This window comes from Pogoniulus pusillus, chromosome 43 (genome assembly GCF_015220805.1).
Source record: "Pogoniulus pusillus isolate bPogPus1 chromosome 43, bPogPus1.pri, whole genome shotgun sequence".
NCBI classification, from domain to species: domain Eukaryota; kingdom Metazoa; phylum Chordata; class Aves; order Piciformes; family Lybiidae; genus Pogoniulus; species Pogoniulus pusillus.
The window spans coordinates 730,722-758,105 of NC_087306.1; the positions used below are offsets into that span (position 1 = coordinate 730,722).

The following is a 27,384-nucleotide window of genomic DNA, read 5'->3' on the forward strand; positions in this document are numbered from 1 at the left end:
CGGCGGTCTCCAATTGGCGGAGCTGCATGTCGATCTGCTAGCCTACCCACCAGTAAAAAGCGGGAGGTGGGCCCATCGAGGAAACTGGCGGATTCGATTGGGGAGTCGTCGCGTCTGTTATCCTGCTGTGCCAATAGGCGTCGCGCGTGGGGTCGGGAGGCGGGGTGAGAGAGACGGGGCCGCTGCCCAATCAGAGGCATTGTTTGTGGTGGTGCCGGCTGCGCTCCGCGGCGGCTGGAGGCTGCGGCGCCGCTTGTGCTCCGCCCGCCCGGCCCCGGCTCCGGCTTCGGCTCCGGCTCCGGCTCGGCCTCAGGGCCCCTAACCGGCGCCCCCGGTCCCCCCTTCTCCTGAGCCAGGTGAGGACTGCGAGGACGGCAGGGAACCGGGTCTGGCGGAGGTGGGGGCGGGGGCGAGGCCCGGCGGTATGGGGGGGGGGGGGCGAGCCTAGGGGTTGCGGGGGGGGGACATGGGGGGGGCTGTATCTGGGGGTGCAGCGCTCGAGAGGCTTGGTGCGTTTGAGGAGGGAGATCCTGGGGGGGCAGAGCGGATCTGGGGAGGGAGGGGGTGGAGACACTTCTGTGGGGGCAGAGCTCAGGTATTTGGGGGGCAGGGGGGCGCAGGGTATTCGGGTGCAGAACGGAGGGACGGGGGGGGCAGAGCAGAGGGATTCGAAAGGGAGGGGGCGGGGGAGGGAGGAGATGATTTTGTGGAGGCAGAGCTCAGGGACTGGGGGGCGCAGCGATGGGTTTTCGGGTGCAGAAAGGAGGGATTTTGGGGACCGGGGAAGGAGGGCAGATCCGGGGATTTTCGGAGGGACCAGAGCAGAGGGGGTCTGGGGGGGGGCGACAGAGCCGGGGGCTTGGGGGCGCAGCAAGTGGAGGGGTTGGCTTTGTCGGGGCAGAGCCGAAGGGGTTTAGGGGACGGAGCGCAGAGATTTGGCAGCGGGGGGACGACACACAGAGCTCAGAGACTGGGGGGGCGCAGGGTAGAGCCGAGGGGGTTTTGAGGGGGTAGAGCCTAAGATTTTTGGAGCGCAGGGCCCGAGCCAGAGATCAGGGTTTGGGGATGGGGGCGGCAGAGCCCGAGGGACTTGAGGGGGTGGCGGGGGCTGGCCCAGCCCTCGGGAATGGGCGAGGAGGGCTGGGGGCGGGGATCCCCCGTGGTGAACACGGGTGTTGGCTCCTTCCCCGGAGCTGGGGGGGTGCCGGTCCCTGCCCGGCTGGGGACCGTCTGGCCGCGGGTGGGGCTGTCTGGGCCGGGGGCGGTGGGGGAGCCGGGTGCGGGAGCTGCCTGGCACCGGGCCCGCTGTGCGTGGGGGGTCCCCCGGGGCAGGAGAGAACGGAGAAGGGGGCGGCAGCAGCTGCCTCCCCACGCAGCTGGAGGGTTTGGGGGTGGAGGGATGCGAAGGGTGTTCCTAAATTCCCCCCCACCCCCCATTCTCTCGTGGTGGGTTCGGGATTGAGGCTGGGTACCGCTTCGTGGCGAGCGATGCTGTGATGGAGAGATCCTGCGCCATGGCGGGGCTCTGGGGTGGCTGCCACCCGGAGGGGACACCCCCTTTGTTCTTCGTCTTCTGTCGGCCTTCGGGAGCCGTTCCCGTTTCCTCCTGCCGTTCCCGTTTCCTCCTGCGCTGCCGTTTCCCCCGCGGGAGGTGATGGGCAGTGGAAGGTACATGGCCCTGCCTCTCTCTGCCTCCCGTTTGGTTTCTGCACCCCCACTTCTCTTCCCCACATCGAATCCAGGAGTGGGCCAGCCAGGAAAACTTTAACGTGGAGCTCCTATTCTGGCGTGGGGAGCTCCTTCCTGTTTCACTGTAGGCATCGCGATGTGAGCGGCTATGAAAAGGCTGTTTCTGGAGCAGAGGGGCTCAGACCCCTCCTCATTCACCTGGGTGTCACTAATCCTGTCCCCTTTGCTCTGTTTCCCCACATTCAGTGTTTGAGGTGATTATAAAAGCACTTCTTGTCCCTCTCTGCATCTGGGGGGGAACTTTTCCAGGGAGGAGGAGGTTTGGGTGAGCAGAGGCAGCTGGCAGCGAGGAGGGGAAGCATTTGGACGTGCCGGGAGCGCGGTGCTGCCACTGCTGTGCCCTCCCCAGCTCTGAGCTGAATTCCCCCGCGAAAGAGAAGGGATTCACTGGGGAGAGATTTATGGGTTTGGAGCCTTCCTCGGTTGCTGACAGGCTGGAGGAGGAGGAAGGGAAGGGGAGGCTGTGAGCCCGTGGGGAACAGCATCCTTCTGGAAGGAGGTGTGGGAGGTTTTGACTCTGATTTCTCGGTGTTCCGCGGTGGGGGCTGGGGAAGCATCGCGATGATCAGGGCTGGAGGGGCTGCTGGCACCGGGGTCCATGCCTGCTCTCACCACGGGCTGGGGGCACAGGGAGAGCCCCACACACACCTTCAGTGCTCTGCTGTGGCAGCCCAGTGGGTCCAAGCAGGCTGTGGTGCTTCTGTTGCCGAGGGCATACCCCTTGGAGCTCCTGCTCCGAGGCAGTCCTGGGCAGCCATGGAAAAGGAATCTTCACTGCCCTGGCATCTTCACAACGGTGCCCACAGGGATCCCTGTGCCTCATCCAGGAGCCTGCCTGGAATTTGTTATCCCTCACCCTCCTGGGTGATCGGTGATGGAGAAATAAGGCACCCGAACCCCCCCCACCAAAAGCCCCATCCTAGAGTCCTAGAATGGGTTTGGTTTAAAGTGGCCTCAAAGAGCATCCAGTGCCAAACCCTTGCCATAGGCAGGCATGACTCCCACCAGCCTCATCTAGCCTGGCTTTGGATACCTCCAGGGAGGGAGCAGCCAGAGCCTCCTTGGGCAACTGTGCCAGTGTCTCCCCACCCTCACGCTAAAGAATTTCTTCTGCATCTCCAGTCTCAGTCTCCCCTCTCCCAGCTCAAAGCCATTTCCCCTCATCCTGTCACTCCTGACCCTTGTTCAGAGTCCTTCCCCGTCTCTCCTGGAGCCCACTTCAGGTACTGGAAAGCTGCTCTGAGGTCTCTCCTGCTTTCCAAGCTGCTTTCTGCAGCGTTGGGATGTTGGTTGTGAGGTACAGCCTTAGCTTTGGAGCTTTCCCTGATCTCTGGGGCTGCCTCAGGCTCACACTGAGGTGCAGCTGGCAGGGAGCATCCATCCCTACTCACTCTGCTTCTCTTGCCAGGAGGCTTATGGATTTGGGGTCTATTCAGTATTGGATTTTGGGGCTGCTGGATTCTTTGGCTGCTGGCTTTGGAGGGTGTGGGAGCCCTGGGGGTGTCCCTCTATGTCTTGTTTGTTCCAGGGCCCAGCAGCAGAGTGTTTCTGTTTAAGCAAAAATGAAGAGCATTTGGCCACAAATCATTCCCCTCGTGTGCAGGAACCCAACCTGTCAGCCCCTGCCACATGCTCTTGAGGGCTCACAGCTCTGGAAGATGGAGAAGAAACTCTAGGGAGCCACCATGCCAGGCACTGGCAGCTGGGGCGTCCCTGTGCTCCCACCGCTTAGTGCCACCAGTGAGGAGCTGATCTGGAGGCTTCCTCCTGTTTTCTGCTGTGCTGTCTCGAGGTGGATTGCAGGAGGCTGGTTCCAGATGGTTCAGGTTTTGTTCCTGGTGGCTTTACTGCTGCATGTAGGTTACCACTGGGTGGATTGGCACTTGTGAGCAGAGCTGCCACTGCTGGGGCTTCACTTGCGGTGTCAGGAGTGGCCAGCCAAGGCTGGATACATCCAAAGGCCACCTGGGCAAGGTGGAGGAACCTCCTGAGGTTCAACCAGGGGAAGTGTTTGCAGCTGGGCAGGGGCAGCTCCCAGTACAGCACAGACTGGGGGATGGATAGGTTGGGAGCAGCCTTGAGGAGCTGGCACCAAGCACTGCCAGCACAGCCCCAGACGTGCCTTGGGCTGGTCCCCAGCAGCATGGAAGCAGGGGCAGGGAGGGGACTGTGCCCCTCTGCTGTCATCTGCTGAGACCCCTGCAGTGCTGGAGCAGCTCTGGAGCCCGCAGCACAGACAGGGACTTGCTGGAGCAGGACCAGAGGAGGCCACAACAGTGCTGACAGGGCTGGAAGGGCTCTGCTGGTAGGCCAGGCTGGGAGGGTACAGCCTGGAGAGGAGAAGGCTCCAGAGCGACCTTCTGGAGAGCTCCCAGTGCTGAGAAGAAATCTGGGGACAGAGACTGGAGTAGGGTCTGTGGTGGCAGGACCAAGAGGGTTGGTTTGGAAGTGCCAGAGGTAGGTTGAGAGTGGAGAGAAAGAGAAACTGGACCTGCTAAGAGTGGGGAGAGCCTAGCCTAGACTGCCCAGAGGGGTGAGAGATGCTCCCTGGCTGGCAGTGTCCCAGGCCAGGTTGTCTGTGGCTGTAAGCCTGGTTGGGGCTGTCCCTGCTGGCTGCAGGGGCTTGGGATGGATGAGCTCTGAAGGTCCTTTTGAAGAATTCCATGGTTCTATGACCTTAGGGTGGTGCAGGGGCTCAGGAGCTGAGGTGTTGCCCCAGGTCCATGGTTCCTTCCCTGCTGGGTCAGGTTTTGGTTCATTTCTCTTGCTTTCTGGAGCATTTGGCTCTTTGAAGGAGCAGTCCCCAGCGTTCCCCTTGCCTTCTGCAGGAGCTCTCCATGGCTGTTAGAGCTGCGCTCTGTGTCTGCATCCCCTTCCTGGGGAGAGGCTCCTGCTGCCGTGGGAGCTGGAGTCGGTTCTTATCTGGGTCACTGGAAAAGGAGAGGTTTCCAAGGATGGCTTTTCCCTGTGAAGAGAGCTGCTCGGGAATTGGGGCCTGGAGGAACGCAGGTGGCTCTGGGGGCCTCGCTCTCGGCCAGCCCAGCTTGCCCTTGCTCCTGAGGTGTTGGGGTGAGAACGAGCCTGGTGGAGGGGCAGCTCTTTGTATTTTCCTGCTTTTTTTTCAAAGCTGCAATTAAATGGATTTAAAGTTTAGTTAAGGTTAAAATGAAGCTGAGCACCTAGGGGCTGAGCTGGTGCTTTTCCCAGCTCCTGTGGAGTGGTTGAGGTTGGTGGTGGCTTCTCCCTTCCCTGGTGCTGGGAAGAAATTCTTTTCAGTGAGGCTGGAGCAAGTTTCCCAGGGAGGCTGTGGATGAGCTGTTCAAGGCCAGGCTGGATGAGGCACTGAGCAACCTGGGCTGGTGGGAGGTGCCCGTGGCAGGTGTTGGAGCTGGGTGATCCTTGTGGTCATTTCCAATCTAACCCAGGCCATGGTTCTGTGGAAGCTCAGCCCCAGCCCTGGGAAGTGGAGCAGGAGAAAGCTTGCAGTGCTGAGATTTTTCCCTCTTCCTTTTTCCATCCTTTCCCAGCAGTGTGGCAGCTGCTGGCTGGAGCTGTCCTGAGACACAGGGCTGATGCCCCACTCCTGGTCGTGCTTCCCAGCTCTGCCTTTGGGTTGTGGAACTTTATCCGGGAGCTGTGCCGGTGATACCAGAACATGCCCAGCACCCTTCTGGAGACCAGAGTTTGGAATGCCAGGGTGTGAGGAGAGCTTCCAGGCCTCCTCTCTAAAATTAGACCCAGCACTGGGCGGAGGAGTCTGTGAAGGGCTGGGGGTTGGGGACTTTTTTTCCTTTCACAGAGCCTGGAGAGAAGACCAGAGGGGATCTTAGAGCTGCCTGCCAGTGCCTGAAGGGATCCTGCAGGAGGGCTGCAAAGGGTCTTTGCATGAAGGTGTCTGAGACAGGCCAAAGGGGAATGGTTTGGACCTGAGGCAGAGCAGGCTTAGGCTGGAACTAAGGAAGAAGTTCTGCAATATCAGGGTGGGGAGAGTCTGGCACAGGCTGCCCAGGGAGGCTGTGGCTGCCTCTTGCCTGGGGGTGTTCAAGGCCAGGCTGGATGAGGCCCTGAGCAGCTGAGTCTAGCTGAGAGGTGTTCCTGCCATGGCAGGCCTAGGTTGGAGCAGGTGAGCTCTGAGCTCCTTTCCAGCCTTAGCCATGCTGGGATTCTGTGACAATTTCAACTTCCCAAACATCTCATCTCAAGAGATTAACTCCAGGTGTTCCCATCCTGCTTTTTTGGTCACCTGCCTCTCTCTTAGTTACCTGCAGAAGCTTGGGGTTTGGCACCCTGGAGACCCTTTGGCACCCATCCTCTGTATGTTACCCCTCTGTAAAAGCCCAGATGGAATCTGGGGCCCTGAATGCTCTTCACCTGCTGGAGCTGAGGGCAGCAGGGAGAGATTCTTCACCACAGATCACCTGCAGATAATGAATTGGGCTCAGGAAGCCGACCAGCATAAAGCAGCTTTTGTCAGCTCCTCCTCAAAGCCTTTTCAAACTGGAAATAGAAGCATCCAGAGGATGAGTCCTTGTGAAAGGACCCTAAAATTCAATTAATGAGCAGGCCAGGATGTGTCACTAGCACCTTTCCCCCATCCGGGCCATAAAGATGGTTCTGAAGCCTCCACAGCAGGGTAAAGGGCAGGACAAAAGGGAAGATGTGAAGAGCCTTCAGTCAGCCCTGATTTGTTGGAGGGGTTTCATCTTTGCTCAGTCTCCACATGCCCTGAAATGAGGCTGAAAGGGCTGGAGGAGGATGTGGAGCAGGAAACAGGCATGGAATGGTCCTCAGGAAATCAGAGAATTTGACCAGCTGAGGACAGGGACAAGTGGTTCAGAAACTTTGGGCTGCAGTGGGGCTGGGGCTGGTTCGCAGGACCATGGAATGGGTTGGGTTGGAAGGGACCTTGATCAATACCAACACAGACTGGAGCATGGTGAGACTCCTGGAGCTGGCTCCAGCCAGGAGAGCTGCAGGGTGTGGTGGCTCCCAGAGTGGCTCTGGGTTGGGGGTGGTCTGGTGACGCTTGAAGCAACCAAAAGCAGGGACCCTGCACTGTGGTGTCTGCAAAGGCTCCTGTGCTGCACAGGACTGGGTCCTGCCCTCAGCTCACAGCAACGCCATGGAGGCTGCAGGCTGCGGGCAGTGGCTGGAAACTGCCAGGTGGGTAAGGACCGGGGTGGGGGGGTTGGTGACAGCGGCTGGAGATGAGCCAGGGAGTGCCCACCTGGCCAAGAAAGGCAACAGCAGACTGACCTGGATCGGTCACAACAGGAGCAGGGCAGGGATTGTCGCCCTGGCTTGGGCAGTGGGGAGGCCACAGCTGGAATCTTGGGGTCAGGGTTGGGTCTCTCACTCCCAGGAGGACATTGAGGAGCTGGAGCGGGAGCAGGGAAGGGTCTGAAGAAGAGGGCTGGGGAGGAACAGCTGAGGGAGCTGGAGGTGCTGAGGCTGGAGCAGAGGAGGCTGAGGGGAGACCTCCTGGGTCTCTAGAGCTCCCTGAGATGAGGATGGAGCCAGTCGGGGTTGGGCTGTCCAGGGAACAGGACAAGAGGAAATGGCCTCAGGTTGCCCCAGGTTGGACATCAGAAGAAACTGCTTCACTGGAAGGGTTCTCAGACACTGGCCCAGGCTGCCCAGGTTGGTGGCTGAATGCTCAACCCCCTGGAGGGGCTTCCAAGCTGCAGAGCTGAGGCCGTGGTTGAGCCCCAGGCTTGGAGTTGGGGTATGGTTGGGCTGGAGCATCTCGAAGTGCTTCTCCGACCCAGCCCACCCTGGGATCCTGCGAAGAGAGGCAGGGGACAGAGCTCCTGTGCCAGCAGGCGGTGGGAGGGTATTCGGCCGCTGCACTCTGCGGTGCCCGTGGGGGGTGACCGAAGCCACCTGTGCGGAGGAGCCTCGGGAGATGGAGGAGCCCAGGCGGCTGCGTTCGGGAGTGAAACAGTTAAACAGCATCGGAGGGAAGGAGCTCTCATGAATGAAGACAAAGTTTGGCGGGGGGCCAGGGGCTGCTGGCAAGGGGTGGGGGGGTGGAGGGAGGAGATGATGGTGGAGTTTTGGGGCGGGGGGGCGGGGGGCGGCCAGCAGCGGCCGACAGCCTCCTGCCCCACATCCCCCAAAACCGAGCGCCGCCAAGAAAAAAGAGGGGGTAAGGAGACGGTTCCGTGTCCCGAGGTTACAAACCGGCTGCAACTGGTTTTATTTTTTTAGTGGTTTTTTCCCCTTTTCCCTGCCCGCGGAGCATGCTGGGTAAAAGTAAGCATCCCCTTTCTTTTGTTTAATATAAGAGCACGGCGCATGATTGGCAGGGAAGTGCCCGCTCCAGACAGGGCTGCCGCAGGTCCCTGGAGGGGGATGGCACGCGGGGCCGCCCGGGCTCTGCCGAGAGGGCTGCTCCGCACCCCCGACCCAGCCTCCTCTTCCTCGTCTTCCTCTCCCAACCTTTATCCTTCGCCGCCGGCCCCCCCGCCGTGCCCGCGCTGCCTCTCGCCTCTGCTGCCCAATTCTCTTGCCACCTGGAGGAGGCAGCGGCAGTGCTGTACCTGTAAGTACCCCTCGGACCCGGTCCTCTCCGTCTCTTCAGCAGACAAAGGCGCTCTGGGGGTGCCGGCTTTGGGGGGGCATCGGCTTTGGGGTTGGATTTTTGGGGTTGGGGCTTATTTCCTCTCCTTTTTAACCTGAGTTTGGCAGCTCCCCGGAATGTTTGACCAGAACGTTTGAAGGGGGGAGGGTGAGCACTGTGGCTTCTGCCTGCTGCCGGAGCTCTTCCCTTCTCTCCCCTCTGCCCTCCCCCCTCCACCTCTCCATCACTAGTCCAGTGGAATTCCTAAAGCTGCTGCAAGCAAAAACCCGAGCCTGGCTGTTGGGGCCGGGCACTAGCGGCGTTTCTGCCCCCCATGTAGGCACGATGGGTGGGTTTGACACCTCCTTCATCTGCCGCTTGGTTGTCTGCTTGTCCACCCCCTTCTCCATCTCTGCCTCTGCCACCCCTGGCCCTGATGCTGGCTCCGGGCTCTCGTGGCTGGCAGCCAGCGCTGGGCAGGAGTCGGCACACAAAGGCAAGGCCGCAGTCGAGGAAATCGCCCTGCGCCCTAGGGAAAGGAGCCCGGAGCTTGTGGCGTGCCCGCATCGGCCGGTCCCTGATCGGCCACCCCCCGACCGGCCAGCCCCTCACCGGCCAGCCTCTCACTGGCCACCCCCTGACCGGCCAGCCCCGCGTCGACCCGTCCCGGCTCACCCAGCTCCGCATCGGCCAGTCCCTGGTCGGCCAGCCCCGCGCTGGCCACTCCTGGCTCACCCAGCCCCAGTTCACTCAGTTCAGGCTCACTCAGCCACAGCTCACCCAGTCCCAGTTCACCCAGTCCCCAATTCATTCGGTCCAGACTCACTCAGACCCAGCTCACCCAGCCCCCAGTTCACTCAGTCCAGGCTTTCCTAGTCCCCAGTTCACCCAGCCCCAGTTCACGCAGTCTCAGCTCACCCAGTCCCCAGTTCACTCAGTCTCGGTTCCCCCAGCCCCCCCTTACCAGTCTGTTTTTCCCTTCATTCCTTACCCCAGCGATCCACTGAGAGTGGGGAGAGTTTTCCAGCTTGCCCCAGTGCTGCCCAGTTCCCCCCAGTGACGCGGGGGAGGTGTTATGGTGTAATTGGTTTTCCTGGGGGGGGGTTTGTCTTAGTTTGCCCTCACCCAGAGGCTGGGAGCAGCTTTCTTCCTCCCCTGTCCTCTCTGTCTGTGGAATTCTGGGATAAGGTGACAGCTCCCTGGGACAGTGAATGGATCCTGAGGGATGAACTTGAAACGGGAACTAGGGAGGGGAAGAAAGGAGAAGGAAAGCAGGAAAAGGAGGGGAAGAGAGGAGAGGGAAGGTGGCATTCGCTCAGCCCCCTCCTGCTCCCACCCCTTGGGTCGTTATAGAGCTCACCGCAGGACTGCAGTGCCTGGGGGCTGGCCCAAGTCTGCCCGCAGCGATCTCGGCTGGGGGCAAACTAAGGTGCTTGGGGGTGGGGGTGGTCTCCAGCCCCCTGCACCCTCATCAGCCAGGGTGCACCTGCGAGGGGTCCACGCCGCCTTTGGGAGCCCAGCCAGGAGGCCGTGCCCGGGGGTCCCTGGGTGGAGGAGGCTGCGGTGCTAGGCTGGGGGGGAAGCCGCGGAGCTGCCGGATGGATTTGCGCCGGAGCCACGCTGAGGATTTACAGCCTACTGTGGGCAGAGGCAGCTCCCGACCCCGGATGAGCTCTCTCTGGCTTCCCAAACATTCCCTTTGTCTTTTCTGGGTTGTGATTCCCACTCCCCGAGCAGGAGAGCCCTCCCCTTGCCCCCCACTTCTCGAGTGCCTCCTCTCCGAGCTCGCTGCCTCCCTTCCCCAGCCTCTCCTTGCTCTTTGTTTGGGGTTTGGACCCCAGGTTGTTCCCCAGCCCTCTCCCCACCGCAGCCCCTGCAGCCTCTCTTCCATTGCCTGCACCTCGGGCCCTGTGCAGGGCTCCAGGCTGCCCTGGGGGCTCAGTCCCACCTTGGCTCAGGGTTTCCTCCACACCTCAGCACCAGGATCTGTCTGGCAGCTGCGCTTTGGGTCGGCGCTGCCGTGGGCCTTGCAGTGTTTTCTTCCTCCTTTTGCAGCTCTTGGAGGTCTCTGCTCAGGCCACCCAGCTACTAGGGCAGGACCCCCTCGCTTTGTGTTTGTTTTCCCCCTTTTGTACCCTGCATGGAGCACTGCCTTGGGAGCCATTTTATGTGTGCCAGGCTGAGATGCGCCACAGCGGTGCTGGACTGAGCTCAGCCTGCATGGGAGAAGACGTCGAAGCCCTGAAGTGTGCCAGGCTCTGGGCAGCCCTTGGGCACAATTGTCTCAGCCCACAGGCTCTGCATGACGAGCCAAACCCTGTGGCACAGGGTGTGCCTCCAGGCCTGGTGTGAACTGTGTCCTGCTCTGGGGCCACCAGCACAAGAGGGACCTGGACCTGCTGGAATGGGGCCAGAGAAAGCCACCAAGATGGTCAGAGGCTGCTGTGGGCACGGGCTGGCAGCGTTGGGGCTGTTCAGCCTGGAGGAGAGAGGGCTCCAGGAAGGCCTTAGAGCAGCCTTGAAGGGGCTCCAAGAGGGCTAGGGAGGGCTGTTCAGAAGGACCTGGAGTTCCAGGTCAAGTGCTGGAGCAGGGCAGACTTAAGCTGGGCACCAGGAGTGCAGTGAGGGTGTGAGGCACTGGGGCAGGTAACTGAAGATGAAGTTGTGGCCATGGAGCACATCAGCAGGATCTGGGTAGGCACCAGGACTGGCCTCTGTCCTGCTCTTTCTTTGTCCTGTCCTGCTCCCCGGGAGACAGGGATCCAGGGAAACCTCTCGGCTCTGAGCACCAGCTCCTGGCAGTGACTCCCTGTGCTGCTGGAGCAGATGTGCAGGAGGAAGCTGGGTGGAACTGAAGACCCTTCAGACACTGGGGCAGACTTTTCTTCCCAGGAGTGTTATAGTGGATCTCCTGGAGATCTGTCAGGAAGGAGGGCAGCAAGCAGGGGCCAGGAGCAGCCGCAGAAGGCTTCAGCCACAGCTGGCTGGGAGAAGAGGTGGATCCAAGATCCCTTGTGGCAGATCAGGGATCCGTTGGGGTGATCAGAGGTCCCTTAGCAGGTCAGGGATCCCTTGTGCTGAATGGATCCCTCATGCTGAGTCCAAAGCAGGGGGAAAAATGAGACTGCACTCACTTGGTTGATCCGGAGTGTCCCATGGAGTGTCCCAGTGTGTCCCAGCTGCTGGTGCCTGCCCGTGTTGGTGCTGCCGGGATTGTGGCTGGCTGGGAAGCTCCAGCAGGAGCTGGAGGAGGCCTGCAGGGGTCGTGGTGGTCTCCTGGCTGTGGTGGCCTTGCCCCAGTGCAGCTCCCTGGGGCTTCCCCTGCGGTCACAAGCGGCTGCTCAGGAGGAGCTGTTCCCAGCCTGGTCTCCCCCGGTGGGCACGCCGCAGAGCTGTCCTCGCTGCTGTCCTGCGGCTCTGCCTGCCTGACCTTCAGGCTCCCCAGGAAGCCCTCCCTGGACACCTCCTCCTCTTGTTGCTTTTCTCTGGTCCGAGTCCAACAGCCTCCCCCCGTGCCCTGTGCTATGCCCAGTGCTGCAGTCGAGGAGCTGCCAGTGAAGCTGCAACTCTTCCCCTCCCCCTCCAGCTGTCGAGTGTGGAGGTCGAAGGGCCCCATTGGATTTTTATTGGATCTGCTCATTCTCCACCCTGGAAAGCCTCTGGGAAGGATCAAAATAGTTGTGGGACCTGCTGCTGCTAACAGCACCTTTGGTTCGCTTTGGGCACTGAAGCCTCCAAGGGGGCAGAATCTTTGGTGTCTCTGCCAGCAAGTGGGGGAACTCATGGCCTGCTCAGCCCAATCCTGCTGCTGCCAGGGGGCTGGGCCTGGGGCCAGGGGGTGCTGAAGGCTTCTGGGCAGTGTGGAGGCTGCTGGATTTTGGTCTCCTCAGTGGTGGAGACTGTGGTTTCCTGTGCAGTGTGTTCACAGAGCCATCGAATGTCTTAGGCTGGAAGGGGCCTTGAAGATTAGCCAGTTCCAGCCCCCTGCATGGGCAGGGGCACTTCCCTCTGCCCAGGCTACTCAAGGTCTCACATTCCTCTTCTGTGCCTTAGAGTGGTGTTCTCAATCTGCTCCTGCTGGAGCTCTGTGCTGTGAGGTGATGGCACCATGGAGTGCCATGGAGTGGGCACCACTACCTGGTAGTGCTCTCTTGCTGTGTCCTTTAGTTTCAAGTGACAGGAAAAGAGGAAATGCCTCAGGGCAGGTTTACATTGGCAATGAGAAACAATTTGTGTCCTGCAAGAGTGGTCAGGGACTGGAACAGGCTGCCCAGTTAGGTGGTGGAGTCCCCATCCCTGGAGGTGCTGAAGAAAGGCGTGGCCCTGGCACTGGGCACCTGGTTTGGTGCCGTGGTGGTGCTGGACTGATGTTGGACTGGATGGCCTGGGAGGGTTTCTCCAACCTCACTGATTCTGTGACTTTATGAAACACTGAAGCAGCAGCTGCTCACAAAGTGCCTCTGCTCCCTCCCTTTGCATCAGCCTTTGACTGACAGGTATCTGGACTTCCCCTCCTCCTCCTCCTTCTCCGCCTCCTCTTCCTCCTCCTCCTCCTCCTCATCTCCACCACAAGCCCCAGGTGGAAGCAGCCGTGGAGGCCCTTTCATGGTGCTGGCTGCAGGAAGGTTTTTCCCTTCTGCCAAATGCCCCTGGTCACTCATAGCTTCAGCCTGACCTGGGGTCACTTCTGCCGGGGGAGATGGAGGCTGGCTGCAGGTGGAGGCTGGGAGTCTCCATCAGCCTGCCCCTGCTTGCCCCTCTTGGTGTGGCTGGAGCAGAGGAGCTTTGGCGAGCAGAGCACTGCTGAGGGTGGCAGTCTCAAACCAGGCTGGGCTAGAAGCCTGCTGTGGTGGGCACCACACTTCTGGGACTTCCCTTGGTGCTGTTTCACTGCAGATTTGGGTTTGTGTCCCTGCTGCCCTCTCCCCTTCGATCTGTCTCTGGGAGACCAAAGTTCCCTTGCACCGTCGGTGCCCTGGGGGCTGCACTGGTACCATAGCTGAGCTCTGTGGCAGGTGTGGTGAGAGGGGACCAAGGACAGGGCCAGGACAATGCTGTCCTGGCAGAGCTGTGGCTGAGCAAACCTCTTGGGTGACTTGGAGCCAAGCTTTGGAAGCTCCACCTAAAGCAGAGTAGCCAAGATTTGGCTGTTTTGGCTCTGTCTCCCAGCTCAGAGCTTATTACCCAGCCCCTGTGAGCTGCTGCTGTGTGGAGAGGGAAGACAAAAGAGCTCAGCACTATTGAGCTGCCCACATCTGAACCCTGACTTCTTCCCCAGTTGCTTGGCATCAGCCACAGCCTGCAGAGACTTCAGCAGGCTGGTCTTGCCCTTCCTGGTGGAGCTCTCGTGGTTGTTTTTTTGTGCTGTTGGAGCTGGTTTCTTATCAGCCTGAAAGCAAAGAGATGGGGTTTGGGATGGGCTCTGCAGCTCCTTCCTCTTTTGACTGCATCTGTTTGCCCTGGGGCATTTCTGCACCTGGAGGAGGGGCAGGGAGGATGGAGAGATGGGGGGGGATGGTCGCTGTGTGCCTCCCTCCTTTGGTGCCTCCGTTCCTTACCCTCCTTCTGTGCCTCCATCTCTTGGTGCCTCCATTCCTCACCCTCCCTGAGTGCCTCCATCCCTTGGTGCCTCCATTTCCTCCCCAAGTCATGGGGCAGCTTCAACCAGAAGTTCTGGAGGAGCAGGAGACTTTGTGGAGGGAGCTGGAAGCTCACTGCCAGGCTCGGTGCTGTATGGATAACAGAAGGACTCAGAGCACAGCTCAGGTTCCCCCCTCCAAGCACCAAATTCCAGGGTGTGTAGCTGGCAGCAGAGGAGGAGCTAAGCTGCCCTCATGTCCCTGGGTGACCTGGAGGCTGCCATCTCCCCTTCCCAGTGACTCTCATCAAGTCACAGCCGAGTTTTAATGTGGGCCCAGAGGTTCTGCCCTGCTTCCTCAGAGCTCTAGGGTACTCTCCCCCGTCGGGTTCGTGTGGTTCCTCCTGCTTGGGAAACTCCAGCCTGGCTGGTTTGGGATCGAGCTGGCAGCAGGTCTCTGCACGCCCCATGCGTGGGTGCTGGGTGCTGTGCTCCCTGAGGGGGAGGCTGGGCACAGAGGTCCCCGCCAGCCCCCAGGGAAGGCGGGGATTAAGCTGGGGCTACCACATCTATCTTCTGTTTGCTGTGGTCCTGACCAGTGGCCCCTGTGCCTCCCTGTGCCACAGGATGGACAGAATGACCGAGGATGCTCTGCGCTTGAACCTGCTGAAGCGCAGCCTGGACCCAACAGAGGAGCGTGACGATGTCCTGGCCAAGAGACTGAAGATGGAGGGGCATGAGGCCATGGAGCGCCTCAAGATGCTGGCACTGCTGAAGAGGAAAGACCTCTCAGGCATCGAGGTGCCCCACGAGCTGCCAGTGAAACAGGACGGGGTGAAAGTCTACGAGGAGAAGCTGAACGGGAGCCTGCGGCCCCACGGGGAGGGTAGGACTGCAGGGAGGCCTGGCAAGGAGAACATCAATGATGAGCCGGTGGACATGAGTGCCAGGAGGAGGTGGGTGCCAGGCAGCTCCAAGGTCTGCCAGGTGCAAGAGCCCAAGTCAACTGAAATGGGGCCTGGGGGAGCCCTTCCAGGGTCACAGAGTCACAGATTGCACTGGGTGGGGAGGCACCCTCCAAGGTCGTCTTGTCCAGCCCCCTGTAGTGGACAGGGACATCTCCAGCAGGCTCTGCAGGGCCAGGTCTGGGTCTGCAAGGTGCCAGCAGGGCCTTGAGGATCTTGGGAGGTCTTCTCTAGCCCAAAGGGTTCCATGGCTCTGTGGTTCTCAGCCACCTGGGAAATGGGTTGGGACGCCCAGGGTATTGGATCCTGTGGGATTGAGCTTGGCTGTGGGTCAGTGACTGCAGGCACCATGGAGAGTTTTGAGCACTCTGAGCTAGGTAAGGTGTGGGGAGAATTGAGCAGGGCACCAGGATGTGGACACTGGAGAGGAATCAGCCCTGAAAAGAGGCAGAAAACCCAAATCAGCTGCAGGTTCTTCTCCGCAGCAGGAGAAGCAAGGCCAAGGAGGTTGGGTTTTGGAAGGGGTCCCCAAGCTGGGGTTTGTTTGGAACCATGCTCCACATCTTCTCACCTCAGCCTGCCTCCCACAGCTCCTTCCAGTAGTTTTGTTGTAATTCTGCTTCCTCCCCGTGACAAAAGAAGACAAAGCCCTGAGGGCTCCAGGGGCTCTTGCAGATGTCCCTGTTTCGCCCTGGCTGTTTGGACTCTGGCTTGGCTCCCCCCAACCCTCTGTGGAGTGTAAATAAAAGAGGATCTGGATGCTCCTGGAAGCTCAGCAGCAGCAGCAGCCTGCAGTGGAGAGCCTGGACCCAGATCTGATATTTTATCACTCTGGGTGTGCTGGAGGTCACAGAATCCTAGAATGGGTTGGGTCAGAAGTGACCTCAAAGGTCATCCAGTGCCAGCCCCCTGGTATGGCCAGGGACACCTCCACCAGCCCAGGATGCCCAAGGCCTCATCCAGCCTGGCCTTGAACACCTCCAGGGAGGGGGCATCCTGTGCCAGGCTCTCCCCACCGTTAATCTCAAGAGTTTCTTCCTCATCTCCCATCTCAGTCCTGCCACTTTGCCCATGGTCTGGTGGTCGCAGTGGTGTTGGGTTGATGATTTGGCTTTTCCCTCTGTGGGCAGAGGTTCTCAAGCTGGTGAAGCTCTCCAGGCAGGGAGAGCAGTCCCCAGCTCCTGTTCATGTCCATGGTGGAGCAGGGGATACTCCTGCTCTGGTTCCCTGCTGCTGTGGGTCAGTTTTGCTTTCTCCCTGCAGTGAGCAGGACAGAGGCCGCCTGACGCCGTCCCCAGATGTCATTGTACTGTCCGACAACGAAGCCTCCAGCCCCCGCGCCAGCTCTCGCATGGAGGAGAGGCTCAAGGCAGCCAACCTGGAGATGTTCAAGGTGAGGACTTTTCTCCTGGCATTGGGAGGCTGCTCCAGCAAGGAACCATTCTGCTGTTCTGGGCAGGATGTGAGAGCTGAGTGGGGCTCTGAGCTGTCTCCTGGATGGAGCAATCCAGCTCCAGCATCCGCGGTTACCCAGGGGACAGCTCTGGCTTATCTTCAGCCTTCCTCACACCCCCTTGCCAGTGTCATGGGTTGGCAGACCAGGACAGCCAGCAAAGCAGGGTTCTGGGGTTTTGACTGATCTGTGGGCTCTCTGCAGGGGAAAAGCATCGAGGAACGGCAGCAGCTCATCAAGCAGCTCCGGGACGAGCTGCGGCTGGAGGAGGCCAGGCTGGTGCTGCTGAAGAAGCTGAGGCAGAGCCAGCTGCAGAAGGAAAATGTGGTCCAGAAGGTGAAGCTCTGGGCAGCATCCTCTGGCTGGGTGGGAAGGAGGGGAAGGAGTTGGTGGGCAAAGACAAAGGCTCTGCTCTGGGGTTTCACTCGGCTCCACATCTCTCCTCCTGTGGGATGTTTCCTACCAAAGAGTCTGTGGCAAATCCGCAGCCTCAGTGTCCCTGGCAGGCTGCCTGTGGGCCAGCTGAGGAGGTGATGCCAGGCAGCTCTGAGCGTCTGATGTGGCTTTGATGGGGCTGAGTCCTCAGCAGGGCTCTGCCAAGCCCTAATGCCACTTCTCATCCCTCACTCTAGACTCCAGTGGTCCCAAACGCAGCATCCATCGTGCAGCCTTCTCCTGCCCACGTGGGACAGCAGGGACTGTCCAAGCTTCCCTCCAGGCCTGGAGCTCAGGGGGTTGAGCCACAGAACTTAAGAACATTACAGGTGAGCCTGCCCAGCAGCCCCTGCTGCCCCAGAAGGCGCCCACACTGCACTCTGCCACTGTCTCTGCCCAGCTTTGAGGCTCTTGCAGGAGGCAGATCAGTGCTAGTGCCACGAGGAGAACAATCTGAGGTCCCACAGTGGGGCTGGGAAATTCCTTCTGCAGGCAAAGTCACCTCTGAAGTTGATCAGTGCAGACTGAGCCGTCCCTGTAACACTTGGTGCCTGCCTCGGTGCCCTGCCAGGGCAGGTCAGCCCCACCTGCTGCTCTACAAGCAGTAGCACTTTCAGCAGGGGGCCCTGGGCAGGAACTGAGCCACTGCCTCTGGCCTTGTGTGAAGTGGAAGGAGCTGAGTTTAGATGTGGTGGCCCCAAGGAGAGACCTTCTCACTCTACACCTACCTGAAAGGAGTCTGGAACCAGGTGGGGTTGGACTCTTCTCCTGAGGAACAAGGGACAAGAGGAAATGGCTTCAGGTTGCCCCAGGGGAGGCTGAGGTTGGACACGAGGAACAGTTTCTGCAGGAGTGGTCAGGGACCCCCAGGGAGGTGCTGGGGGCTCCATGCCTGCAGGTGTTCAGGAACCCTGGGGGCAGGTTTGGTGACTGTCGTGGTTGATGGTTGGACTGGATAATCTCGGAGGCTTTTCCAGCCCTGATGGTTCTCTGATCCTCCAGTCCCTCTGCCTGTGCCTTTCCCTCCTGCTCTTGCCAAGACTTCCACTGCAGCCTTGCTGCTTCTTCCCTCCCTTCATGGAGCATCCTCTTTGTTTGTGGCATTTGTTTGCTTTGCTATGGCAACGACTCAGGTCAGGCCCATTGTGGCTTCTCAGTGGGACAGGGCTGGTGAAGGAAATGGGCTGGAGGAGAAGAGGAAGCTCATTGTCTGGGCAGCCTTTGTGAGACTTCCTTAATTGGGACACCTACGAACCTCATCTGGAAGAGGGGAGAGGAGGAGAAGGTGGTACAGGAGGTGTGGAGAGTTTTAAGCTGAAGAGCTGGGTTTGAGGAAGAGCTTCTGTACCATGGGGTAGCAGGCTGCCCAAGGAGGTGGCTGAGTCCCTGTCTCTGGAGGAGTTTAAATCCACAGAGCTGTGGTGCTGAGTGTCTTGGGTTAGCCACAGCCATAGTGGTTGGAGCACACTTGGGTTCCCTGATGTCCAGGGGTTTTGCCAGCAGGCTTGGGTTCCCTAATGCCCAGGGACTTTGCCTACAGGCTTAGGTTCTCTAATGCCCAGGGGCTTTGCCTACAGGCTTGGGTTCCCTGATGCCCAGGGACTTTGCCAGCAGGCTTGGGTTCCCTGATGCCCAGGGGCTTTGCCAGCAGGCTTGGGTTCCCTGATGCCCAGGGGCTTTGCCAGCAGGCTTGGGTTCCCTGATGCCCAGGGGCTTTGCCAGACACAGCGCTTCTGTGATCCTCCTGCAGCAACCTCCTGCTGGGGTCGGTGGAGAAGCTTTGCTCTTGCAGCACCTGGTTGGGAAGCTCCAAGGTCCACTCCTTCACCCTCCAATGATTGCTTTGCTCTCCCCACAGGGTCACAGCGTCATCAGGTCTGCCACAAACACGACCCTGCCCCATATGCTGATGTCCCAGCGTGTGATTGCCCCGAACCCTGCCCAGCTGCAGGGGCAGAGGGTGCCCCCCAAGCCTGGCCTCATCCGCACCACGACTCCCAGCATGAATCCAGCCATTAGCTACCAGCCGGTATGGGACCCTGGGGGGCTCGGGCAGCTGTGGAGTGAGCAGGGAGGAGGACTGGGGTGTGCCAGGAGGATGTCCAGAGCGGTGTGGAGGTGGCAGAGCAAGGCTTGCAGGTGGAAATGGATCCCGAGTGAATGAGGGCTCCTGGGCACTCTTCTGCTCCCTGGTCTCCAGGTGGCCTCTTCCCACTCCCATTGCTGGAATCTGGGGACTGTGGTTCTGTTCCTGGCCTATGTGGGAAATGCAAATAAAAAGGGTTTAAAAACTTCAAGTTTGGAGCTGCCAAAGCATCACCATCTAAGCCCTGGCCTCCTGTGCTGCTGGTGCCACGAGCACCCCAGGGAAGTGGTCTGGGAGCAGTTCTGGTTCCTCTCCCCACAGCTGGCACCAAACTCTTGCTCCCTGAGGAGCACAGCAGCAGGACTCTGGAACCTGTTTGCTTTCCTCCTGGGGAGCAGGAAGATGTCAGTGAGGCAGCGGCACACCCAGAGACCCTTCCCAGCTCAGCACTGGTACTCAGCTCCCTCTGCATCCAGTCTTTTGTTCCAGGCTGTGGTGCCAGCCAGTCCCACACCTGAACAGGCAGCAGCTAGCTTGGGGGTTGGATCAGATACCTGCAGAGGTCTTTTCCCAGGCCACCATGCTGGCACTGGGGGTTTGATGAGTCCCAGCACAGCTGCTGTCCCTCAGGTTCACTTTGGGGATGGGGATGGGATTTGGAGAAGTTGGCCTTAGGCAGCCAAGTGAGGCTGGGGCTGGCTTTCTGTTGGTGCCCACTTTAACCCCCTGCTCTCCTGCCCAGCAATCCAGCTCATCTGTCCCGTGCCAGCGTACGTCATCCTCAGCCATCTACATGAACCTTGCCTCCCACATCCAGCCTGGCGCCGTCAACAGGGTGTCCTCACCCCTGCCCAGCCCCAGCGCCCTGAACGACGCTGCCAACTCGCAGGCAGCTGCCAAGCTGGCGCTGCGCAAGCAGCTGGAGAAGACTCTGCTGGAGATCCCCCCGCCAAAGCCGCCTGCCCCGCTGCTGCACTTCCTGCCCAGCGCAGCCAACAGCGAATTCATCTACATGGTGGGGCTGGAGGAGGTGGTGCAGAGTGTCATCGACAGCCAGGGTGAGCCCAGATGTAGTTCTGCTGCCACCTGCTTGGCACCCTTGCCCTGCTCTGCTGAGACCCCACCTGCAGCATTTCCTCCAGCTCTGCTGTCCCCAGCAGGAGAAGGGCACAGAGCTGCTGGAATGAGGCCAGAGGAGGCCACCAAAATGAGACAAGGGCTGGAGCAGCCCTGCTGTGAGGACCGGCTGAGGGAGCTGGGGCTGGGCAGCCTGGAGAGGAGAAGGCTCCAGGGGGAAATCAGAGCTGCTGCCAGTGCCTAAAGGGATCCTGCAGGGGGGCTGCAGAGAGACTTTGCACAAGGGGGTCTGAGACAGGCCAGAAGGAATGATCTGGAGCTGAGGCAGAGCAGGGTTAGACTGGAGCTGAGGAGGAAGTTCTGCAGTACCAGGTTGGGGAGACTCTGGCACAGGCTGCCCAGGGAGGCGGTGGCTGGCTCCTGCCTGGGGGTATTCAAGGCCAGGCTGGATGAGGCCTTGGGCAGCTGAGTCTAGCTTAGAGGTGTCCCTGCCATGGCAGGGGGCTGGAGCAGATGAGCTCTGAGCTCCCTTCCAGCCTTAGCCATGCTGGGAGTCTGTGGGGACTCCACCACCTCCCTGAGCAGCCTGGTCCGGGCCCTGACCACTCTTGCAGGACAGAAATTTTTCCTCGCATCCAACCTAAACCTCTCCTGGTGCATTTCCTCTCCTATGAGTTCTGATGTTTGCCTCCCATGGCCTGGGGGAGGTGGTGTTGGGGGTTCCTGTTCCCTGTTTCAGGGCAGTCTTTCTGCCCCTGTGCTCAGCACTGCTCAGGCCACACCTTGAGTGCTGTGTCCAGTCCTGTGCCCATCAATTTAAGAAAGATACTGAGGTGCTGGAAGGTGCCCAGAGAAGGGCAACAAGGCTGGGGAGGGGCCTGGAGCACAGCCCTGTGAGGAGAGGCTGAGGGAGCTGGGGGTGTGCAGCCTGCAGAAGAGGAGGCTCAGGGCAGAGCTCATTGCTGTCTGCAGCTCCCTGCAGGGAGGCTGTATCCAGGTGGGGTTGGACTCTGCTGCCAGGCCCCCAGGGACAGAACAAGGAGACACAGCCTCAAGCTGTGCCAGGGCAGGTTTAAGCTGGGTGTTAGGAGGAAGTTGTGCCCAGAGAAAGTGATTGGCATTGGAATGGGCTGCCCAGGGAGGTGGTGGAGTGCCCATGGCTGGAGGTGTTTAAAAGGAGGCTGCATGAGGCACTTGGTGCCAGGGGTTAGTTCATGAGAAGATATTAGGTGGTAGGTTGGACTGGGTGATCTCAGAGTTTTTTTCCAGCTTGGTTCATTCTGTGATTGATTCTGTTCCCCACCCTGACTGCTGTGGCCCCAGGGAAGAGCTGCACATCCCTGCTGCGCGTGGAGCCCTTTGTCTGCGCCCAGTGCCGCACCGACTTCACCCCACACTGGAAGCAGGAGAAGAGTGGCAAGATCCTGTGTGAGCAGTGCATGACCTCCAACCAGAAGAAGGCTCTGAAGGCCGAGCACACCAACAGGCTGAAGAATGCCTTCGTGAAGGCTCTGCAGCAGGAACAGGCAAGTTTTGGGCACTGCAGTATGAGGGAGATGTGGAGGTGCTGGAGTAGGTCCAGAGGAGGGCAACAGAGCTGGGGAAGGGCCTGATGAGGAGCAACTGAGGGAGCTGGGGATGGTTACTGTGAGGAAGAGGAGGCTGAGGGGAGACCTTACTGCTGTCGACAGCTACCTGAAAGGGACATTGTGGAGAGGCTGCTGCTGGCCTCTTCTCACAGGTAACTGGAGACAGAACAAGGAGGAATGGCCTCAAGCTGAGCCTGGGCAGGTTTAGATTGGACATTAGGAAAAAGTTTTTCACAGAGAGAGTGGTCAGGGACTGGAATGAGCTGCCCAGCGAGATGGTGGAGTCACCCACCCTGGATGTGTTTCAGAGTCATCTGGATGTGGTGCTTGGGGATATGGTTTAAGGTGAATTTTGTAGAGTAGGGTCAGAGGTTGGACTTGGTGATCCTGAGGGGTTCTGCCAACTTGGATGTTTCTGTGATTCTGTGCTGGGGTAGCAGCAGAGCCTGGAGTCCCCAGCCAGGCTGCAGCACTGCCCTGCTGCCCCCTCCCTTTGCACAGATCCAGTTGGGGTTTCTCAGGTGTGAGCCTGAGTGGCTTGGAGGTGCTGAGGAGGTTCCAGCAGCGCTGGGCTGGTGCTGAGCGGCCACAGTCCTGCAGCGTCCTCTGGACGTGCAGCTCCAGGGCTGGGCAGGGACAACCTTCTGGGGTTTGCTGCTGACTGACTTTCCTGGCATGCACTGGAAGTGGCTGAGCTGCTCCCTGACCTGTGGAAGGGGGATTTAACTCCTAGGATGAGAGAGAGCCTTGGGCTGGAAGGGACCTCCATAGCTCATCCAATACAAGCTCCTGAAGCCAGCAGGGACAGCCCCAACCAGAGCCCCAGACCAGCTGACCTGGAGCAGTTCCAGGCATGGGGCATCTCCCACCTCCCTGGGCAACCTGTTCCAGGCTCTCCCCAACCCCACTCTAAAGAATTTCCTCCTCCTCTCCAGTCTCAGTCTCCCCTCTTCCAGCTCAAACCCATTTCCCCTTGTCCTGGCACTCCCCAGCCCTTGTCCAAAGTTCCTCCCCAACTCTCCTGGAGCCCCTTCAGTTACTGGATGGCTGCTCTGAGGTCTCCCCGGAGCCCAGCTCAGCCCTGGGTGTCATCCTGGGACAAGCAGCTCTAACTGGGTGGGTTAGAGGAAGCCTCTGAGGGTACTTCTGGTTCCCTCTCTCAGGAGATCGAACAGAGGCTACAGCAGCAGGCAGCCCTCTCCCCCACCTCTGCTCCAGCCGTGTCCAGCGTCAGCAAGCAGGAGAACATCATGAGGCACCATACACTGCGGCAGGTAAGCAGCCTTCTGGCCCTGCCCACACCCACTGCTGCCCTCCTGGCCCTCATACCCAGCACTGGCCTCCTGGCCCAGTGTCCTCTCTCCTGTAGCCCAGCTGGGTGATGCCAGTCTGGGGTGGGCACAGTGGGTGCTCCCTGACCAGGAGGGAGGTGTGGGCATCCCGCTGCCATCCCTCTTCCAGAAGGTTTGGGGTCTGTCTGCCCCTTTTCCTCTAGGGTGGCCTTTCCCCTAAATGCCCTGCACCCCATTTCCTCCAGATGGTAGCTGTTGCCCTTCCCCCCTGGGTCCCTGACATGTCTCTCCTTCAGCTTGACCCCAGGCTCTGCTGTCTTATGGCCCCCAACTCCCATTTCCATGTACCAGCCAGGCCCCACCACTGGTTCTTCACCCTCTGGCTGCATCCCCTGTGCTGCCAGAGGGCTGGGTGATGCCACTGGTCCTGGTGCCTCCCCACCAGCTCTGCTCTCCTGCCCCCAGGCTCCCCAGCCACAGAGCACACTGCAGCGTGGCATCCCCACCTCTGCCCGCTCCATGCTCTCCAACTTCGCGCAGGCACCGCAGCTCTCAGTGGCAGGAGGGCTCCTGGGCATGCCAGGTAAGGGCATGGGGCTGGAGCTGCTTGGGGCTGGGGTGGATGCTCCTGTCCTGTCTGGGTTTGTGTGGGAAGCATTGCCCAGGCTGGTTGTTGTTGTGACCAACGTGATGGCACAAATGGCTGGGGTAGAGAAGGCTGCCCAGGGAAGGCAGTGGAGTTCCCAAGCTCCCAGGGGAGTGTTCAGGAAACAGGATCACAGGATCACAGGATCACAGATATTAGGGGTTGGAAGGGATCCAAAGAGATTATCGAGTCCAAAGCCCCTGCCAGATCAGGACTACAGTCTAGCTCAGGTCACACAGGAACACATCCAGACAGGCCTTGAAAGTCCTCCAGAGAAAGAGACTCCACAACCTCTCTGCGGAGCCTGTGCCAGGGCTCTGGGTCCCTTACAGGAAAGGAGTTCCCCCTTGTGTTCAGCTGGAACCTCCTGTGCTGCAGCTTCCATCCATTGCTCCTTGTCCTATCCCAGGGTGCAGTGAGCAGAGCCTGTCCCCCCACTTCCTGAGCCCCAGCCCTCAGATGTTGATAAACATTGATTAAATCCCTTCTCAGTCTTCTCTTCTCCAGACTGAGCAGCCCCAGGTCCCTCAGCCTCTCCTCACCAGGCACTGCTCCACTCCCCTCGTCATCCTTGTAGCCCTCCCTTGGACTCTCTCCAGCAAATCCCTGTCCCTCATCAACTGGGGAGCCCAAAACTGAAGGCAGTGCTCAAGATGAGGTCTCAGCAGGGCAGAGTAGAGGAAGAGGAGAAGAACCTCCCTCGTTCTGCTGGCCATGGCACCCTGGGGGACAGGGTTCGGTGGCCGTGGTGCCGGGCTGCTGGCATGGGTTTGACTCTCTGACCCTCAGCTGCTCTCTGCCCAGGTGTGAACATCGCCTACCTGAACGCGGGCATGGGGGGCCACAAGGCGTCGAGCCTGGCGGACCGGCAGCGGGAGTACTTGCTGGATATGATCCCCCCCCGCTCCATATCTCAGTCCATCAGCGGGCAGAAATAGCCCTGCTCGGCCCCCAGCACGCGGTGCCTGCGCTGCTGCCTCCCGCCAGCAGGGGCAGAGGGAAAGACCCAGCAGAGAAAACGGAAACAAAGCGGAAAGTGAGGAAAAAAACAGGAAAGAAACAAACCCACACAAGGAACCATTTCCAGCCCGGCCTGGCTGTCCCCTCCCCACCACCCCTGCGCCCTGTTTGGTTTTCCGTCACTGCCAGAGGTCACCTCCTTGGCCCCCTCCCAGGTCAGGACAAGGTCTGCTCCAGACCCTCCCCCAGCTTGGTTTTGCCTCTTTTATTTTGATGACAAAGTTTAGATTTTTTTTCACTCGTGTTGTGGTTTTGCTTTGCTCTTTCTCCTCTCTTCCTCCTCTGCTAAATGGATGCTTTAACCCCTGGGGGCTTTGCCCTGCAAACCCTTCTTTTTGTTGCCCTTTCCAGAAGACTTTCCACGGGGCAGCCACTTGACTTTTGGTGCCCCTGGTTCTGGTCTCTAAGGGCAGGCCCAGTGCTGACTCAGGGGGACAGTGCGGGCAAGGACCTGCAATGGGCCACGGCTTGGTGCCACCGGGCCTGGGGCTTGGCCAAAGCAGCTGGGGACACTGATCCAAACACCCTGGATGCAACCCCTTGGATCCCAGAACCTTGAATCCCAGCACCTTGGATCCCCACACCTTGGATCCCAGCACTTTGGTTCTCAACACATTCGTTTCCAACACTTTGGATGCAACACCTTGGATCCACCACCTCAAAGCCACCACCCTGGATCCAACTCCTTGGCTCCCAACACCTTGGATCCCAGCAGACTGGATCTCAGCACCTCGGATCTCAGCAGCCCAACACCAGATCCCAACCCCTGTCCTTGACAGGGAGCCATTGCCCACTGACCAAGTCCAAGAAGCCCCTGGCATGGGAGTGGCTGCCACATCAGGACCCCTTTGCATGGGCTCTGGAGTGGGACCAGCACCGAGCAGGACACCAAGAAGTGGCCATGGGCAGGGGGTCCCCAGCACCGTCCCCGCCCCGCGCACGCCGAAGCCACAGCAGCCTGGCACTGGCACCACGGACGATGGCAGGGGGCTGGCGGCAGCGGCGCCCGGTGGGCAGTGAACCCAAAGCAAGGAAGGAGCCGCACAGAGCCGGCCGAGAAAGGCTCAATTTGCACTTACCCTGCACCCTGACAGGCTCTGCTCTTCCTCCTCCTCCAGCCCCACCCCAGTCGCCCCCATGCCCCTGTCCTCTTTCCCCTCCCTGGCACCCAGCTCTGCCCAGCCCCAGCTTTGCTGCTCCTGGGCTCTCTTTTGGGTTTTTTGGGGCTTTTATTGGCCTTTTAGAACATTTTTTTCACTTTGGGTTTTTTGTGCTTTTCCTGTGCCCTGTTCCCATTTTGTGCAATTCTGAGGCTCTCTCTCTTGCCCCTGACTTTGGGTCTCTGGGGCTGGGGTCTCCCTGGAGTACCCCTCACAATTTTTCCCCCTCCCCAGCTCACTAAGCACTTAACCCCCCGAGGGGCCTGGGCACCCTGACACACCCCCCACGCCCCACACGCCCCCGGGACCCTCCAGAGGCAAAAGGATTTTCTTTGGGGGTTAATTTGGGCTTTTTTGGAGGCTCCTGAAGGTAGAGGCAGATCTATAGACACAGGTGTATTTTTTTGTGGGCTTTTTTTAAGGGGAGTCACCTCCATTAGCTCCCCCCTTCCCTTTTTTTCACACCCCCACCCCCCCCCCCCGGGAGCACCAGGCTCTTCTCAACAACCCCCCACTTGCTTCCCCGGGGGGAGCACTTTGGACCATTTATTTCCTGGGTAAACCTTTGGAATGTTCAGTTTATTTTGGGGGGCTGTGTTTTTCTAAAGAGTCCACCCCCCCGCCGCTTCGACATGGTCCGGCCCCCACACGCACGCCAGACAGGCCCTTGCTCAAGTGCCGTCCTCCCCGCCCCGTCGGGTGCTGCCTCGCGGCCACCTGGGCGCCTGGGTCGAGGAAATTCAGAATTAAGAGAAAGAAAAAGACAAAATAACCAAGTGCAATATTTCACCCCAAGCCTCTCCCGGGGGGGTACGGAGAGGGAGAGGAGGGGAGAGGGGCAGTCGGTGGAGATCAAGATGCCAGCTTCATGGTGCTAAACCTGGAATCCACCCCCCGGAGACGAGGGGACCCCCCCGCCCCCCACCTCGGGTCTTCAGTTTGCTTTTTGTTGTTGTTTTAAATCCCTTTTTTTTTTTCCTGGGGGGGAGTTTGATGGGGCTAGGATGGGGCAAAACGCCTCGGCCCTGGGGTCTGCTGGCAGTTCCCCTCCCCCCAACCCTGCCCCAACTCCTCCCCAGCCTCATTCCAGCCCCCAAACGGTGCCTGGGGGCGGTGGGGGAGTGGGCAGTGAGGCCACCCCCCAGGGCTCCCGGAGGTTGTGACCTGCGCAGCTTTGCTCTTTTTGTTACGATTCTTCTTTTGGCTTGGCCCCTCCTGCCCCCTCCCCCGGGGTCCTTTTTTCCTTCATTTTTGGGCTTCCCCCGCCCAAGGTCCAGAAACAAGGATTTTTCCCTGCTTCTCTCACGGCTAGAGGTAGATCTGCTCGCGAAGCTTTCTTTGGGGGCCTGGGGTATGTGTGTGTGGGGGGGGTTCCTCCAAAGCCCCGCTCTGCCCTGCCCTGCCCCCTTTTCTCTCCCCCCGCCTCGTCATTAAGCTTCCGACCTTGCTGCCGAACGCTATGCCCAGGACTCCACTTGTACATAAGCTACTTCCTGACACATTAAAGAAGATTTAAAAAAAAGGAGAAAAAAAAAAAAAGAGGAAAAAAAGAAAACGGGGGGGGGGGGGGGGTGTGGAAGAGGAAGAAAATAAAAGAGGAGGGAAAAGAAAACGAGGAAAAAATAGGGGGGAAAGAGAGGAAAAAAAGAAGAGGAAAGAAAAAGGATAAAAAGGAAACATTTTTTAAAAAGGGGGGGAAATATATATAAAAAAATCCTTAATTGTACATTGTGTAAAAAAAAAACCACAAAAAAAAAAAAAAAAAAAAGAAA

General features: G+C 59.5%; 1 protein-coding gene across 3 annotated transcripts; it reads left to right on the forward strand.

Moving 5' to 3' along the window:
• The first annotated feature begins 255 nt into the window (after positions 1 to 255).
• Positions 256 to 27,304, forward strand: GATAD2B (GATA zinc finger domain containing 2B). 3 transcript variants are annotated; one of them, XM_064175799.1, is made up of 11 exons: positions 256 to 356; positions 14,516 to 14,845; positions 16,118 to 16,247; positions 16,512 to 16,643; positions 16,940 to 17,071; positions 18,601 to 18,771; positions 19,571 to 19,886; positions 21,229 to 21,431; positions 22,658 to 22,768; positions 23,252 to 23,369; positions 24,237 to 27,304. In XM_064175799.1, exons 2-11 carry the CDS (start codon positions 14,517 to 14,519, stop codon positions 24,368 to 24,370), a joined length of 1,776 nt encoding a protein of 591 aa, XP_064031869.1. In that variant the 5' UTR covers positions 256 to 356; position 14,516; the 3' UTR covers positions 24,371 to 27,304. The 3 variants fall into 3 exon arrangements, with proteins under 3 accessions (XP_064031869.1, XP_064031871.1, XP_064031870.1); XM_064175801.1 differs by lacking the exon at positions 256 to 356 and adding an exon at positions 1,543 to 1,668; XM_064175800.1 differs by lacking the exon at positions 256 to 356 and adding an exon at positions 7,999 to 8,293.
• Positions 27,305 to 27,384: the final 80 nt, after the last annotated feature.

Excerpts from the sequence above, each read along its gene's own strand:
- GATAD2B (XM_064175801.1), top strand. Across the intron at positions 21,432-22,657 it reads AGGCTCTGCAGCAGGAACAG|GAGATCGAACAGAGGCTACA; the intron begins GCAAGTTTTGGG and ends TCCCTCTCTCAG. Across the intron at positions 23,370-24,236 it reads AGGGCTCCTGGGCATGCCAG|GTGTGAACATCGCCTACCTG; the intron begins GTAAGGGCATGG and ends CTCTCTGCCCAG.